The sequence below is a fragment of the Maylandia zebra genome, linkage group LG2 (assembly GCF_041146795.1).
Source record: "Maylandia zebra isolate NMK-2024a linkage group LG2, Mzebra_GT3a, whole genome shotgun sequence".
Classification (NCBI taxonomy): Eukaryota; Metazoa; Chordata; class Actinopteri; order Cichliformes; family Cichlidae; genus Maylandia; species Maylandia zebra.
In genome coordinates this window covers 38,736,772-38,752,674 of record NC_135168.1, presented here as the reverse complement: position 1 = coordinate 38,752,674, position 15,903 = coordinate 38,736,772, and the positions used below count along the sequence as shown (strand labels likewise).

The 15,903-nt window shown below is 41.4% G+C and overlaps 1 protein-coding gene across 1 annotated transcript in view; it reads left to right on the top strand.

The window, feature by feature from the left end:
* Positions 1-15,903, top strand: part of col23a1a (collagen type XXIII alpha 1 chain a) — a 129,924-nt gene that overhangs the window by 96,696 nt on the left and 17,325 nt on the right. Inside the window, exons 4-9 of the mRNA XM_076877317.1 lie at positions 730-737; positions 1,970-1,996; positions 10,858-10,884; positions 10,970-10,996; positions 13,017-13,043; positions 13,915-13,941. Coding sequence (XP_076733432.1) covers positions 730-737; positions 1,970-1,996; positions 10,858-10,884; positions 10,970-10,996; positions 13,017-13,043; positions 13,915-13,941 — 143 coding nt within the window. The remainder of the gene's footprint in view (positions 1-729; positions 738-1,969; positions 1,997-10,857; positions 10,885-10,969; positions 10,997-13,016; positions 13,044-13,914; positions 13,942-15,903) is intronic.

Genomic DNA, 15,903 nt, shown 5'->3' with positions numbered 1-15,903 from the left:
GCATATTAAGGAATAGCTAATAAAAATTCTGCTAATGATGCGTTCACTTTGTAGGGATTTAAGTGATTTAATAGTGCTCCTGGTCTTAGCCTCGGACTTTAAGGAGATTATTAAAAAAAAAAAAAGGCCACTAACAACAAAAGGAGTTCTTTGATCATTACTTTTGTTTTCTGTTAGGCAAAGAATGAAAAGCTGAATGTAGTTTTACTGCTGAGGCTCAACATCAGAGCATTTCAATCACGACAGAAACACTGCCCTGGAGAAATCTCAGAAGCATCTCATTCTTTTTCTCCCCCCACAACTTTAAAGGGACAGACAGTTTGCCAGCACGCCCCGACCTTTTTACTCGCTGTTTTTCCGCCATCCAATACGCCCTTATTTTCTTAAGAAACAAAGTCCTGACATGACTTCATTTCCTAATGTAAAACATGACCCATTATCCAGCAGTCTGTTTATCATAACGGGTTCACCACAAACTGCGCTGGCGGCAGCTCTAATATGTTTGTTCTGTACTGTATTTAGGTGGTTAATTGCAGCCATCATCTAACGAACCACATTGCATGTGCAGGTTTTTTGTTGTTTTGTTTTTTTTGTTGCAGACCACTGTTCAGAGGAATTGATTGCTATATAAACCAAAGCCTGCTGCAGTTCTCGCATGTTGTGCTTCATGTGTCTGTAGAGACTTGTAGCATTTACTTTCTAACGCTTGGTTTCTCTTTTGTGTTGCAGGGCTTCCTGTAAGTACCATTCCACCTCATCCAGGTAGTATGGAAACAAACTAAAGAGAGGTTTCAACATCAGTCACGCATGCACACACATCCACCTTGTATCATCCCTCGCTGTGAGTCCTGCACGGCCCGGCAAACTGCGGGAGTTGCCAGGAATCCTTTCACTCACAGACATACAGACTGTCACAGACTCACTCGCACATGCATCCACAGAGAACGCCAATAAATGGACCACCTGTGCATGTGGGTGTCCATGACTGTGTGTTTGAGTCTTTCATGGTGATGGTTAGGGAGGTGTGACTTATTTGCAGTGAGTTATTCTCCTCTGTGGGACTGTAACTCCTGCTGACACTCTGACACACTCGGGAGATAAAACACACCGTTACTCAAAGCCTTGTACAGAGTGGAAACTGATGCAGCTGCCTTCAGATTTGTTTTTTGTTTTGTTTTTTCCATCTGCATTTTAAATGTCCAATTTCAGTTTTTATTCCCTTCTTTTTCTTTCTTTTTTTTATTAAATTGTCCCATGTGGCACTGATCAGATATGCAGAATTGGAAATGCTCTGAAACGTACCGTGACGAGCTTCCGGACACATCAGAACAAAAACAGCATGCCCGGCCAACCAGGATTTGTTCGATTGGTCTGCATCTGATCCACACTAGGTGTGCATGAAACAATGTCTTCTCTTAAAGACCCCCACAAAACTTACAGCCTAAATCTCATAAAGTTGATGGGAAGGTGTGGTAATCCAGTCACTCGCTACTCTGCAAAGTAGCAATGTGTCAGTGCCGTTTATCTAAGTAATGTGCAGTGGCTGGTACTGTAGACACAATGAAAACAACTGATCTGATTTTCTTTTTTAATTATTTTTTGTGTCCAAGTGGCTTTTAGTTTAAAACCGTGGCTCATGTTTGAGAGCAGATGAGAAAAGAGAAAAAAAAATCCCAGAAAATGTGAGTCAAAAGCTGTGGTGTAAACATATGACTAAGTCCTCGCTAGTTCATTCGTTTCCAAATACAAATTTAGTCTCCATTTACAGTAAATTATTTCATTCAAGAATTCAATATTTTATATGAATAAATAAATAGTCAGCCACAATCCTTTAAATCATTAACCACTTGTCTCCTTTTATTATGTAGGATACCAGGCTACATGTTGGTCTTTGAGTTTGTTGTGTGCAGCTGTTAGTGTCTGTTCAGCCTTGATTAATGCTTCATGCTTCAATGTCTAACCTCACCAGGGCAAGGCTGGACGGGATGGATACCCGGTAAATTAGATTTTTATTTATCCTGTCACTCTATTCACTTCACCTACTTGTGTGTCTGGGCCTGGATCTGTTCTAACTTTTTCCCCACATTTATTCTGCCTTTTTCTATCCCATCATCTTCTCTGCTTTTTCTTTCTAAATTACTAAATTAATTCATTTACCCTTTCCATGACTTCCTCTTCATAACCAATAACCAACAGTGATGTATCCTGCCTCATAAATGAGAAGTAAGCTCACAGATATACAAAGTTCAGACTGGTTATATCACACGAAATATGACTAACCCAAGGCAGTTGGCAGGGGGAAACGCAGCACGTTTAGTTCTCATATGAGTAAACATAAAGAGCAGTAGACATAAATGCCCAATAATGTTAAGATATCATCAGTAAACACAAACCACAGGAGTGTAAACCGTACCACAATGTGAAACAGTCATCCACAAGGCTCCAATCATGGCTTGCAGCTTCTAGTTGGGCTTTAATATGCTTGGTGTAATGCAACGATGTACATGCATAGCTACTGAATGGAAAGCAGGTTACCAATTTCCACAAAAACACAGAGCCATGCCTAATGTTATCCAGAGATACAGCGGCCTCTAGTGGACAGCTAGACCTTTTCTTTTCTTTTTTCTTTCTCCCACAATTTATGAGATGAAACGGTGATTTCTAGCTTATCATCCATTTATGAATACACCTACACAAAACAGTGTGACTTCTAGAAAAGTGTGCACAATGCTACAGTCCTCCCTGAGTGGACGTCTCGGCAATCCCCCCCAAGGTCAGACGATGCAGTGCTCAGAGAAATAGCAAAATCACAAAAGCATCTCAAACTCTACAGGCCTCAGTCAGCATGTTAAATGTTAAATTTTACGACTGTACAATTAGAAAAAGACTGGACAAGTATGGTTTGTTTGTTAGGGGTTGCGGGAGAAAGAAAAATATTGTAGCATGGTTTAAATTTGCGAAGTTGCTTCTGGAAAAATACAAAAAAAAACCCCACCAAAAACCAAAGACTCTGGGAAAAATGTGCTTTTTGGACAGACAAGACCAAAGTGGATCTGTTTGGCCATAATGCACAGCCCCACATTTTGAGAACCACACACAATAAATCAACACAAACACCTCATATCAGCTGACAAGCAGGGTAGTGAAGGGAGGATTCGGAGCTACAGGATCTGAGCACCTTGTATTTTAGTCAGTCCTGAACTCCTCTGTATACCAAAGTACTCTAGAGTCAAATGAGAAGCAATCTGTCTGATAGCTAAAGCTTGGTCTAATTGCCATGCAACAGGACTCAATTTAAATCTAAACACAGCAGCTAATCTACAACAGAATGGCTTAAAAAGAATCAAAGTGTTGCAATGGCCCAAAGTCCAGACCTCAGCAGGACTGAATAGTCTGAGAGTGCTGTGCACAAAACAAAACGCTTAAAGAAGAGCGAGCCAAGAGGCCACAACCTTGTGAGACACTGATAAAGTCATACAGAAACATTTACTTCAGATAATTGATGCTAAAGGTGGTTCTACAAGCTCCTGAATCATGGGGTGCACTTAGTTTTTCACTCATTGACTAGTTCCATGGTGACCCAAAATAGTCACGTCATCTTAACTCCTACAACATCTTTGCCATGCTAGCTGTGTAGTTGTGGATGTTGGGAATGCGGGTATCTCGGGCTCTCGCTCAGGCATATTCCCATACAGTCTGCCTGGCACTGCACAGCCCTGCTGACGGGAAATGCCTGCTGCTAATTACACACAGGTGGACTCGGTGCACAGATAAGCCTGTGCACATTTGTGTTTTTTAGAGGATTTTGTTTGTTTGCTTGCTTGCTTGTTTGTTTTTGCCTGTGACCGTTCATCTCCATTGCCGTCTCCATTTGAAACCCCAGAGTTATTGCACATTTTATTGTCTTGTTTTCATTTAACATTGTCCTGGGATGCCATTATTTGTGCATTGCTTAAACACTGCACAATCTGGTTAATTCTTCCCAGTCTAGTTAGTATAATGAAATCAATCTGTATAGTGCTAAGATTACATAGATGAAACAGTGTAACGACTGGAGGAGCTCAGTCTGCTGTTGCAAGAGGCAGCTTCCTGGTCTGTGTGTGTGTGATTATAAAGACTGAGGATGCTGCGTGCTTGAGGTCACAGTGAAACAACAGCAGATTAATCACGCTGACAATTATCATGGACAGTATATCATTACATTTAGCAGGAGCAGAGATGATAGAATTTCAAACATCTGACTTTAAAAAGGGCCGTTCTTCCTGTTGGGTATCAATGTTTGTGTGTCTGTGTGCATATGTGTGGAGGCTGTCCAAACCACCTATTGTTTATGTATGTCTCTGTAACAAAGCCCAGGACTGTGGAAGTGGTCAGAGGTATGTGTGTGTGTGGATGTGAGTGCTAGATGTGTTTTCACACCAGTATTTTCTCTCAGATGCTCATATATGAGGGCAATCAGCACAAATGAGACAAGTGGGTTACCGGAGACCGCTGCGCTGCTAACTGCATTGTGCCAGAGATTTGTGCCAACAAGACTTTTTTTTCTCTTTCTGTTTCCTTTCCTTAAACAAACAGCTAGATTGCTTCCCAGTGTTTTTTCATGTCCTCTCTCACCCCTATTATGTCTCTCTGAATTACATACAATGCAGTTCAAGCTTTTAACCCTCCCGAGCCAAAAGTCTGTAAGTGTACAAGCTAGCAAACAGTTCAACAAGATGATAATAACAGCTGTGGAAGTCCAAAGTAACAAAGGGCATCTAATCAAGTTTTAATTAGAGGTACTTGTCCCTGATTTACTGGTAATACAATTTTCTGCTGCAATTTATTCTCCTGCACTGCAGTTTAGAGGCATTTTTTTAAATACACGTTTTTGTACCCTTTAATGGCCTTTGAATACTGTGTACTGCTACTTTTGATACTTAACCTTGGTTGGTTTGGAGTGTAACCAACTATTTTTTACATTTTGATATTGCAACTTTTCCATCAATCCGTTATCTTCAATTTGTCCTGAGTTGGGTTTCAGTTGAAGCCGACTAGGCAAACGTCCTTCTCACCAGCAACAGTTTCCAATTCATCCAAACTTGAGGAGAACCTGAGCTGTTCTCAAGCCAGATGAAATGTACACTGCTGAAAAGGACTGAAACATGACGTCCCAGAGGTGTTCGACTGGATTTAGGTCAGGCTACCACTGACTGGGGGCCCAGTCAGTGGTATCAATTCCTTCATCCTCCAGGAACTATCTGCATATGACGGCTCATGAGTCCAGTTATTGTTGTCCACCAGGAGGAACCCAGGACCCGCAGCAGCAGTGTAGCATCTGACAGTGGGTCTAAAGCGGAGTCCAGCCATCCTACAGAGGAAACTCATGTATTTGCAGCTTGTATTTGCAGCCCTACTCTGTCAGTCATTTACGCCGTGACCATAGATGAGGGTCGGATCTTAGATGGATTGATGATTTGGAAAAGCCTCGACTTTCGGTTCAGTTCTCTCTTTACCACAACAGTCAATGTAACACTCCACGTTCCGTTACTCATGATTAAGATTTCAAGATGCTTGAATTCCATCGCTTGGTCCATCCTCTTTAATGTCCTACCCATACATGAAGCCAACAGAACCACATCATCTACATGAGGAAGGTTGCAGGTTCCCAAAGTACATGCCCTCCTAAGCCTTGCTACGCCTTGAGATCCTGTCCATGAATATCTCAAACAGGACTAAAGACAAGAGAGAATCCTAGCAGAGTTAAACTCCAGTGAAAACAGGCCCAACTTTGCAGAGAGTAAGTGGATACACTTGGTTTTACGAGGACATGATGGCCCATGACAACTGACTTGCAACCACGTATTCCTGCAGTTCCCCCAACAGGTGCTCATAACCATTCTCCAAGCCACCAAAACACACCTAGCTTCAATGTTCAAACCTCTGTGAATTATCCAGAAGTTTGCAAGGGTGAAGATCAAGTCCTCTGTTCCACAGATGGGAATTGATCCTGAATCCAAGTTGTAATTGCAATTTTAAAATATTGGAATTAAAAAAATATATACTGGTAGAAAAAACATTGGATCCCTTCATCCACCACTGCTGACCTGTTAAAGAAACTGCATGCATGTGTGCAGTGTGAGTGCACATGAGCTGCACTTCATTTAGGTGGCATACACATGTTGAATTCATCAGAGTGCAGCAGCCCACTTCCAGAGAATCATCAGTTGTATGATAAACAGTGTTAATGAAATGCGGTTTGCGTGTCTCTCAAGCATAACACTAAGACGTGCGTGCTCATGTATGTTTTCTCCCCTCATGTAACCCTTGCCACTTCTTCCTCTCATAAATCACAGCCAAGGCGAGATTCAGAAAAGAGTCTTCCCCCTGTCAAATAATCACAGTCAGGCAGGCTGACAGCAGGGCAGAGGGGTAAACACACACCCACACACACCAACTGACTCCTTTTCACATGTGCAGCATGCCCAGCCACAAGTGTGTTTATTCGCGAGTGCAACACTGAGACAGACAGCGGACCTCAATCAGCGAGAAGGGCCCAGGCTCGCCATTGTTCAGCCTTCAAGGCTGCAGGGCGCAGATCAAAGCCTGATGGGCACCCGGCAACATGTTGGCAATTTTCTGTCCCAAACAAACAGCACTCTGCTATGCTTTATTGTGCGCTTTGGTTCTGCTTGTAGCCACTGACTATTTCTAAGAGCCGTGTATCACAAATTGCACACACGTAGAGCTAACACCGATTTCTGTCCCTGTGGTGACATTAAACAAAGGTTTTCATGGGCAGCCTCAAGAGGAAAAAATTAATCATATCCCAGGAAGAGAAAGAGGAAAGCGCTCTCTCACTATCTCACCTTCACCTTAATGCCATAAAAGTTTGTTGAGCCTGCAGTTTGCAGCATAAGCAGCGTGCGATTCTTGCTGAGACGCCGGCTGTGATGTGCAGACACCAGCTTTTCATGCTGCATCCTCGACAATCACACCCTCGTGGATAATTAGCAGTCTGCGCCATAGGGAGTACAGTAAAGGCAGCTAAAACAGCCTGCGGCTTCTTTCACCGGGATTAAGAGACGAGCGCATGCAAACAGACACACGCCTGAATCAACGCGCGCATTCACACATAAGCAAACACAGACATGTGCCCTCCTACAGGCCATGTTATTTCCCAGAGATCTGTTTAACAGCCTTCTAATTGATGGGAATGTGAGTCAAAGCTGTTTTTTTTGTTGTTTTACCTGCTGAGGGATGCTGCAGGATAATGTGGCGCTGCAGACTAGAAATACAAGTTCTTTTTATGCGAGTGTGGTTCTTTATTTTGTTTTCTCCCACATTTACTTGAGGTTTTGGCGGTAATCTCCAGCTCTTTTTCCCACTTTTTCTAAACATTAATCTCCTATTTTTTATTTTTTTTTGCCTTTTGTGTTCTTTTACCCTCCATCCTTCCCTCCCTTTCTTCTCCAGCCTGATCCGTTTGTGGTTTGAGATGCAGAAATTTAGCAGCAGCCCCTCACCCCAACACTCTGAAACCCACCACATCGCTCATGTTTTTTTAGTTCAGCCTAGTTTTATTTGAATTCCAGCACACGTTTCATGCCTTGCAGAGTGTTTTAAAGTTAAGCTATTATATTTTTTTTTAAAAAGACAATAGATAAGGTACCTAACTCCCTTTGATTTTGTTTGTTTCATAGTTATTTAAACCCATTTTGTCATTGGTTTTCAGTGAACACCGACTCTTATTTCTATTGCTGATTTAATGAAGCTTGTATATTTTAAAGTATTTTATTACCAGACATACCAGAGCTCTCTCCACTGCTCGTTGCATGAAATATTGCTTCAGGCAGCTCTAGCAATTCCTCAAGTTAGTAGAAATTCTATGCTACTACTTATTAATGCAAGCAGTCCGATGTCAGACATTAGCTACAGGGTTTTATTACTGAAAATAAACCTTTCATACACATCTCGTCGCAAAGAAAAAGACCCAAGCAGCAGTTGTACCCACAATTCATAAGGCTCTTTGTCGCTTGTTAGCGGCCATAAATCAGTCCCTTTTAGATTGTGCAGCAGCCGCTGACCTCGCATTGTTCACCTCTCCTGCTCATCCTGACGAGTCTTGAAGGAGCCAGACCCCCATAAACGCTCCCAGATGCAGAGATGTCCCTGCATAGATGTATGTATACATGGTAGAGCTTAGTGTGCATGTAGGGATGTAGCCTCGGAAAACTCAGAGGGACATTTGAAATTCTCATGGGAAACTCAGGATGTTGTTTTTAATAGAGCGATGGACATCCAGCCTGTCCTGTTCTGTGAAATTATTGCCGTCCAATTGGTCCCAGTCATTTGTTCCACCCTGGTCTCGGCTACCTACTGCTGACTTCACAAGGGTTCCTTAATCAAAAAGACATTCTGTAAAGAAGCACTTTTTATGCTTTTTTATAAATCTCTTTTACAGGCTGCTTTCAAGTTTGACAGCAGTCTGTAGCCATGCTGACAAATTATGAGGCAAAAGCAAAGCAGTAAATGATCAGATGAGCGGGTAACGAGAGCAGCTTCACGTATCGCTCCCTCTCTGTACCTACTGCCCATCCAGCAAAGCAGGCCAAGATGAGACTGTGGTAGGGTTGCATCCGTGGGGCTGGTAAATCAGGAGATCATGAAAAAAGCCAAGACTTGTGTGCGCCATCCAAGGCCAGAAGTGATTATTGTTAATGATGGTTTCCACCCTGGAAAGCCACCAGGACTGTGAACAGCAAGCCAGTACTTAAGGGACCCTGTAAAAACAGTTAGCTTAACATAGAGTAGGGTTGTTAAGAAGGAAGGCGGCAGGAAGTCAACGTTAGCCCTTACCACATACATCACATATAAGTGTTTGTCAGGAAAGTTTGATCCAAGAGCCGGCTCTTCCTTCATGTTTAAGTAATCCAAAGATTTGAGCGCCTTTGAACTGAGCATAGAGGAAGTTCAGTGACTGCTTGTTAGTTGTTTTTATCGAGGTAAACAAAGTGGACATCTCCAACTGCTGCTTCAGTGCTGGAGAGTGGATGAATAGACTTTCTTAACTGCCTGTTGTATAATCTAAGCACCACAAAGACACACACACACAGGAGATGTGGGGGTGTGTGTCAAATTGATGCAACTGGAACAAGTCCACTCAAGTAATATAATTATACAGCACATAGCCTGGGAGCCTTTATCTGAATGTTACTTGTTACACACACACACACACACACACACACACACTGGGCAGGATATACATAGACCTACACATTTACTTAAATACAATAATGAAAAACCTTCTTTTTCCTACTTTTTCACTCTGAAGTTTCGGTTATTTTTGCTGTCCTCTCTTGAAATGTTTGCCTCTACAAATCCACTTAATTGCTTTTTCCAACACTAACACAATTTACATTTTTTCATAAGCGATATGGAGACAAGACTAAAACATTCTGAAATACTAATAAGTAACAGCTGGTGTAGGGTATCTTGCCGAGGAAAGGTTGTCTTGTCCGTGGACTGAAAACAAATAGTGACTTCAGTGTTTTGAAGCAATGCTTTATTCACAGCAGACTCGGTCGGGTGACCTGCAAGTATAATTATTGGCTCATTATGCCTTATTAAACCAGTAATTAAAGGAGCACTTTTTTCTTCTTCTTCTTTTTTTTAAATAAGCCTATTTTCTTTCTTGTTGAGAGTCTAATGAAAAGATTGATACCATTCTCATGTCTGCAGGTTAAACATAAGCTCCAGACAAAAGTGCCTGGCTTAGTTTAATTAGCATAAACACTGCAAACAAGGGGAAATTGCTGGAATTGCTCTGAGGGAAGGTGAAATCTCTAGAGCCTACTAATCACAACTTTATCGGCACAAAAACGACACTTAAAAACGACAGTGTGAGCTTACCTTCTTCTGGCTTCAATTCTTTACCGAGAGAGGTGCCTTTGCTTTAATGTGACTCTCAACAAGCAGTGGGCCAGTGTGTATTCATATAATGTTCCCAACACAAGATAAGCTGTCATGTCGCTACTACTTGGGCTTCATTTATAAAAAAGTTCTCATACTTTCTACATGATTTTATATTTTATAACATCTTTCCCTCATTGTTAAAAGATACCTATATAATGCCTGCACAAAGGAGGCTTTAGCAGAGAGATATATATAGATAGATATTTTCTGTGTAATTTTGTTGTGCAACTATAATGTCAAACTTTCACAATTTAATGAATTCTAGAAAAATGACTTTTTATTGATTGGCTGATACCAAAATTATTTTCCATAATGATTCATTATTTAAATAAATAAACTTTTGATTTTATATATTTCAGTTTACTCCAAATTATAGCCTCGTATTAAAGACAGCAAAGAATTTTTTAATTTTTTTTTTTTTTTTTTTTTTGAGTGCATGTACCGAAAAGGAAAAGCAAACTCCTTCTGAAATGAGATCATTGTGCACCAAAAAATTTCATCCTCCTAAAAGCGTGTTTGGCTTTTTTAAAAACGTCTCAACACAAAAGCAGCCGTGGTTACGTGTCTCTAATTTGATATATGAATTACAGAACACTGCATCCTGCTTTTAATTCAAAACACCTTTGGTCTGGCAATTTATTGATAATTCCTATCATAAAGCATAAAGTTCACAGCAGGCGTGGAGGCATGTGTGTCCAAAATTGCAATAGCTCTTACATAACTGACAGAAAAATCACTAAAGTCTACACTACATTTCCCTGTCAGAGTAAGGTTTTTTTATAAACGACTGCTTATTCCTGTTTGAGTCATTTTTATAAATGAAGCCCCTAAAGTGGTTCAGTGGCGACAGGGCTCTCGGGACTTTGTGTTGGTCATAATTTCTCTTTGTTTCTTTCCCAACAGGGTCCACTTGGCTTAGATGGCAAACCAGTGAGTATTCTCAGCCACATTTGTCAAGTATGCCCAAAATGAAAGAAACAAGTTTGATTTTTAACTCTGTTTTCTTTCCTCTCAGGGTCCACCAGGTCTGAAGGGCAGCCAGGTACATCGTCACACGCCTCTTATTCTTACTTTCTTATTTTATTTAATTTATTCAGTTCCTATTTAAAGATTTTTCCTATTATAAATCCAGCTGGACTCTGCATTTGTCCTGTAAGACTGGTGAGAGTTTGTTATACCTCATCAATCATTTTTACTCGCCCTGAGGAGTCACTGCAAGTGCGTGAAAAACCCGGTAGCCATCTTACTTCCTGTTCCACCTCTTAAGTCATCCCAATGGCTCACAGCCACGGGGGTAGTCTGGGCTCAGCTGAGCTGAGTGTTGAAATCCCCTTTGCACTCCCATCCATCAACTCGCGCCTGAAATGCTGGTGCACTCAGAGGCACGCCCAGGTGCAGCATGGAAACAGGTGAAGCAGAGCGAATGGGTTACACACCATTTGGGAAAGTAAGAAAGAGATTAGTTTATAACCTTCAGACGGAGACTCTTTAAAAAGTCATTATTGTGCCCCCTCCGCCCCTCCTTCAGCACATCGCAGCGCTCACCCACAAGAGGCATAAGTCATCAGCTGAAATGTAAACCCCCTCGCAGCATAATGAGAGCTGTTGCTCTCCAAACACCATTAAGCTGTTCCTGTTCCTGTGAAAGGAGTCCTGAGGCTGGGTGTATCCTTTAATAGGTTTCTCCCCATCAACAAGGGTCTGGCATAAAACCCTCAGAAGGCGTGACTCATGACCAGAGTTGCATGCAAACCCAAAGGGTGGGGGGCATGAAAACAACATAATAAAGGGGGGAAACATGTAGCACATTTTTTATCTTTGAGGGACTTCTGTTTCCAAAATTAATAATGAGGTTTTTATGAGCTGGCATTTGGGTTTTTTTTCTTTTTGAATCAATTGGAAAACTAAAGATTTTTTTTTTTTATCATTTCCCCTTTTAAAATGCCATTCCTGCACATAAAATACACAATAAATGAAATTAAACCAGATGGGAAATCAGTTTATTGAAATTCAACATATTTTTTTGTTGTGTTTTAGATCATTTTGAATGAAGAAGTTGACTGTAAAGTTAGTCTTGTTTGAACAATTTGCGGCTTGACTCTGAGTTAAAGGCTTTCTACCGCTCGGAAGAGCGAGCAGCACGGGAGATAAGCTCTGTCTGTCATCGCGTAGATAGTCACATTGACACACTGCTTGTCGTCTTCGCTGTTGTACTCTTGAACGCGTTTATAGCTCTAAGATAAAACTGTCGCCAGACACAAGAAGTTATGGAAGAAGGTACAAAATAGAACGAAAGCCTTCAAAAGGTTCAAGGCAGATTTGGAACCAGGGGACTGAGAAACGCAGACAGAGGGGACAAGTTGAGTGCGAAGGGTCTAACCTAAGTGGTGACTTGGCTTTAAGAGGTATGATCTGTCCATTGTTGTCACAGATGGACAGTGGATGCTTTCCACCTCTTATTCTTCTGCCTGTCACAGTCGCAGAGGGCCCGCAGTGAGTTTGCTGCTTGTGCTTTCACATTTGGCATCCTTATGCTCCTTACCACCACCAGCAGCAGCAGCAGCAGCATACTGAGACATGGCTCACCACAGAAATGGACAAAGGCCCTGCCTCATACATAGAGCTCATGAGGATTTGAAGCTGTCACAAAGTGGGGACCGTGCACCAGTGTAGGATCGCACAGGGATGTTTGATACCCCGTGTTTTTAGTTAGCGTTTCAGCATTCCTCATCTAAAACATCTCAAGAGCTCCGAAGAGTCACTGATGGAGGAACAAAGGTTTTATCTCTGAGAAAACTTTTATCTCTCAAAGAGCACTCTTAAAAGGGATTCTTGGGACAAGCTTGAGTCATTTGGTATTCTTACTGTGAAATACACTCAGACAAAAGTGATGTTTGGATTGAGCGGTCTCAATGCCATGAATCCATTAAGCAGAATAACTGCCTTGTCTTACCGTTTGATTGAAAGCTCCCTTCTGAAGGGCTATTGAAGATGCGTGTGATGTGTGATAACTGATTTATCTTGACCAAGTGTCTCTGATTTTCTCCCCCCTCCTCCCACAGGGACCATCCGGACCCAAGGGAGAAAAGGTATGCTTCAATATGGATTTCAAAAGCCTTTCTAGACAAGTCAATGCACTGTACGAGTGTATTTCGAACATTTATTTATGGGCAGAAGGTGCTCGGACAACCTTGCCGTCGCCCTCCCACGTTCGAGTTTTCGCTGCGTGTCCATCAAAAGAGCCGTAGATTACATTTAGCTATGCAGGAGCTCATGTGTCTCTGCACATTCTCACGTCAAGGTACTAAGCAGGTTTACAGGCCTTCCGCAAAGCTCGATGATAGCCAGATGTTTTCCCGCTCTGTGAACCTCTGCCCAGCCTAAGATCTTAGCAACCGTAAGAGCTGTAAGTGCTGGCAAGAGCAGCCTCGTCGTGTGGTCGTTTCTCTCCACGCTGCTGGTTGGTTGTGTGTATATGTTCGAGACTGCGTTTCAGCAGAATCAGGAGGGCAACGCGACTGCATTAAAGTGCATCTGTCAGAGCGGGAATCAGCCTGATTAATGAGGCGATTGCATCTGACAGATGAAGCTGAGGTTCGGAAAATTGGCTCACTTCATGTAATCATGCTAGTAGCCCTGTGATGAGAACATGAACTCCAAAAAGTTGATCAGAAATCAGCTGTGTTCAGCATGTGCACTCCGCATTTCGACTTCATTGATACTGTGCTGTCAGATGATTTATGGCCTACCAAATGATTTATACAATAAATGTCAAAACGCTGAGCTGTTTAGGAGACAGATGACCTTTGAACCACTTCCTTCCCAAAACCAAATCTTCCATTTTAAGCCTGTCTGTCATCGCTGCTCCACAGTAGCTGAGCTCTTTTGGATAACTGGTCTGCTGCACATATACAGGGCTAATAACTGCTGACAATTGTTATTTTCCTGTTTTTCCTCCAGGGTGACCAAGGAGACATTGGGCCAAGGGTAAGTCTGTGTTTTCTGTATTCATCAGAGAAGGTTAAATATGTTGTTTTTGGCTGTTATATGCACATTTTGGAAATTATGTCCTCACTGCAGCTGACTCTGGAGAAAAGATGCTGTCCTTTATATGTTTTTTTTCTCTGTGTAATTTAAAAATGACCTTCCATTTAAACCTTACTTCCAGTTTTTGTTCTCCTTTTATTTTGAATTTTTGTCTGTTAGTGTTCTTCTTAAACATTCACCCTTTTTAAAGGTCATAAGCCGCACTTTCCTTTCGACTGAAACAAAGGACATACAGTACTGTGCAAAAGTCCGGAGCCAACCCTCATTTTTATCATATTTCGCTTCCAAGGAGCCAGACTGTCTTCTATTGTTAAAGTGGTCTTGAGCAATAGCTCTCAAGGCTTTATAAAGATCTTTCAAAGTTTTTGTTTGGACATTGGCTGCCTTTTCACTCATTTTTCAGTCCAGATGTTGTTTGTTTGTCAAGCCACTTAACACTGGACCGAGAACCAGTTTTAGATTGTGTCCTTAGGCAATTTGTTATTAGCCGCCTGTCGCAAAACACATCATTTGTTCACATTTCTTTAGTTGAATCGATGAAAACTGCCAAAGGTAACACAGTTTGACAGACATAAAATATCATTTTTGCCACAATGAGGTGATTCCTACAGAAATGACGGGTAACTTGAGGCTTTTACACAGTCCTATTGAAGTTAAAGAGAAAAACAGACGCTTGACATTTTAGAAATTTGGCTATTGCATGTGAAGCAACGCTTTAATGTGTTAAGTCAGTAAATAGAAATTCTGTTAAGTAGAGCCAGAGTTACAGTTTTCCCAATGCAGAGCTGTCTGTATGCTAATTGGCTGCTGTCTGAGATGAGTGGTAACACTCCTTTTATATGATTTTTGTGAGACAGAACCACCAGTTTTAAAAGCTATGCTTGAAATTAGCTTAATGTATTTTAGCTTCATTATAACTGTAGAGCTTCCTCAGCTGGTTTCTAGTCTGCTATCACAAACTGAAAATCAAATGTCAGGGAGACTGAAGTGTTTATGTCAACTGAAAACCACTAAACGGTTTATTTGTTATCACAATGCGGGAAAAATCTGGATAAATAAGGATAAAAGTCTCGGTCTGTCTATAAAACGCATACACAAAGCATTTTAATAATCCAAAAGCAAACGTGTGTTTACCCAGTGTGGCTTCCCCACACACAACTGCACTGACAGCACACAAGGTTGGAGTCGCCCATCTCCAAAGCCAAAGCCAGACATGAGAAATGACGTTATTAGCAAACATTAAACCTGCCAGAGCTCCCGTCTCTTACCCAAGCTAAGCTACTTTTTTTTAACATTACAGAGAAACCTCACCCTGCATCTGGTCTATGTTGTCAGTGCTGCCTTTTCATCTGATATCATTCCTCCCTCCATGAGAGCTCCCATTTCATTTAGTGTGGTTTGAAAATAAAACCTCTGTTCTTTACATGGTAAACAGTTTCAAATCTTTAAAGAGGTCACATACCCATGAATGGTTTTTTTTAGAGCGCTTAGATCAGAATGCCACATAAAGCCGCTTCTTCACATGAATTTTAAAGTGGGGATGAACATGAAAATGTGTTACAAGCATGTTTCTAATGGCTCTAAAATCTTCTCATAGCCATTCGTTTCTTGTGTTTATTACCACCAATATCCTTCGATCTGTCCATCCATCCATTTTCAACTGCTTATCCTAGGTCTGGTAGTGCATGGATTGTAGATTACAAATGTGGAAGTACATCTCCTATGACTTGAACCCCAGTAATGGAATCACAGAAGAGTCTACGATTATTGGAGTTAAACTGGCTACTGTTTTATACCAAAAGCTAAATGGAGAGTAAATATGATGTGGCTACTCAACGGAACAGTATTTATGATGCGGTTCAAAAAATTACAGAAATTCCTGATTTCTATCAAGGCGTAAGC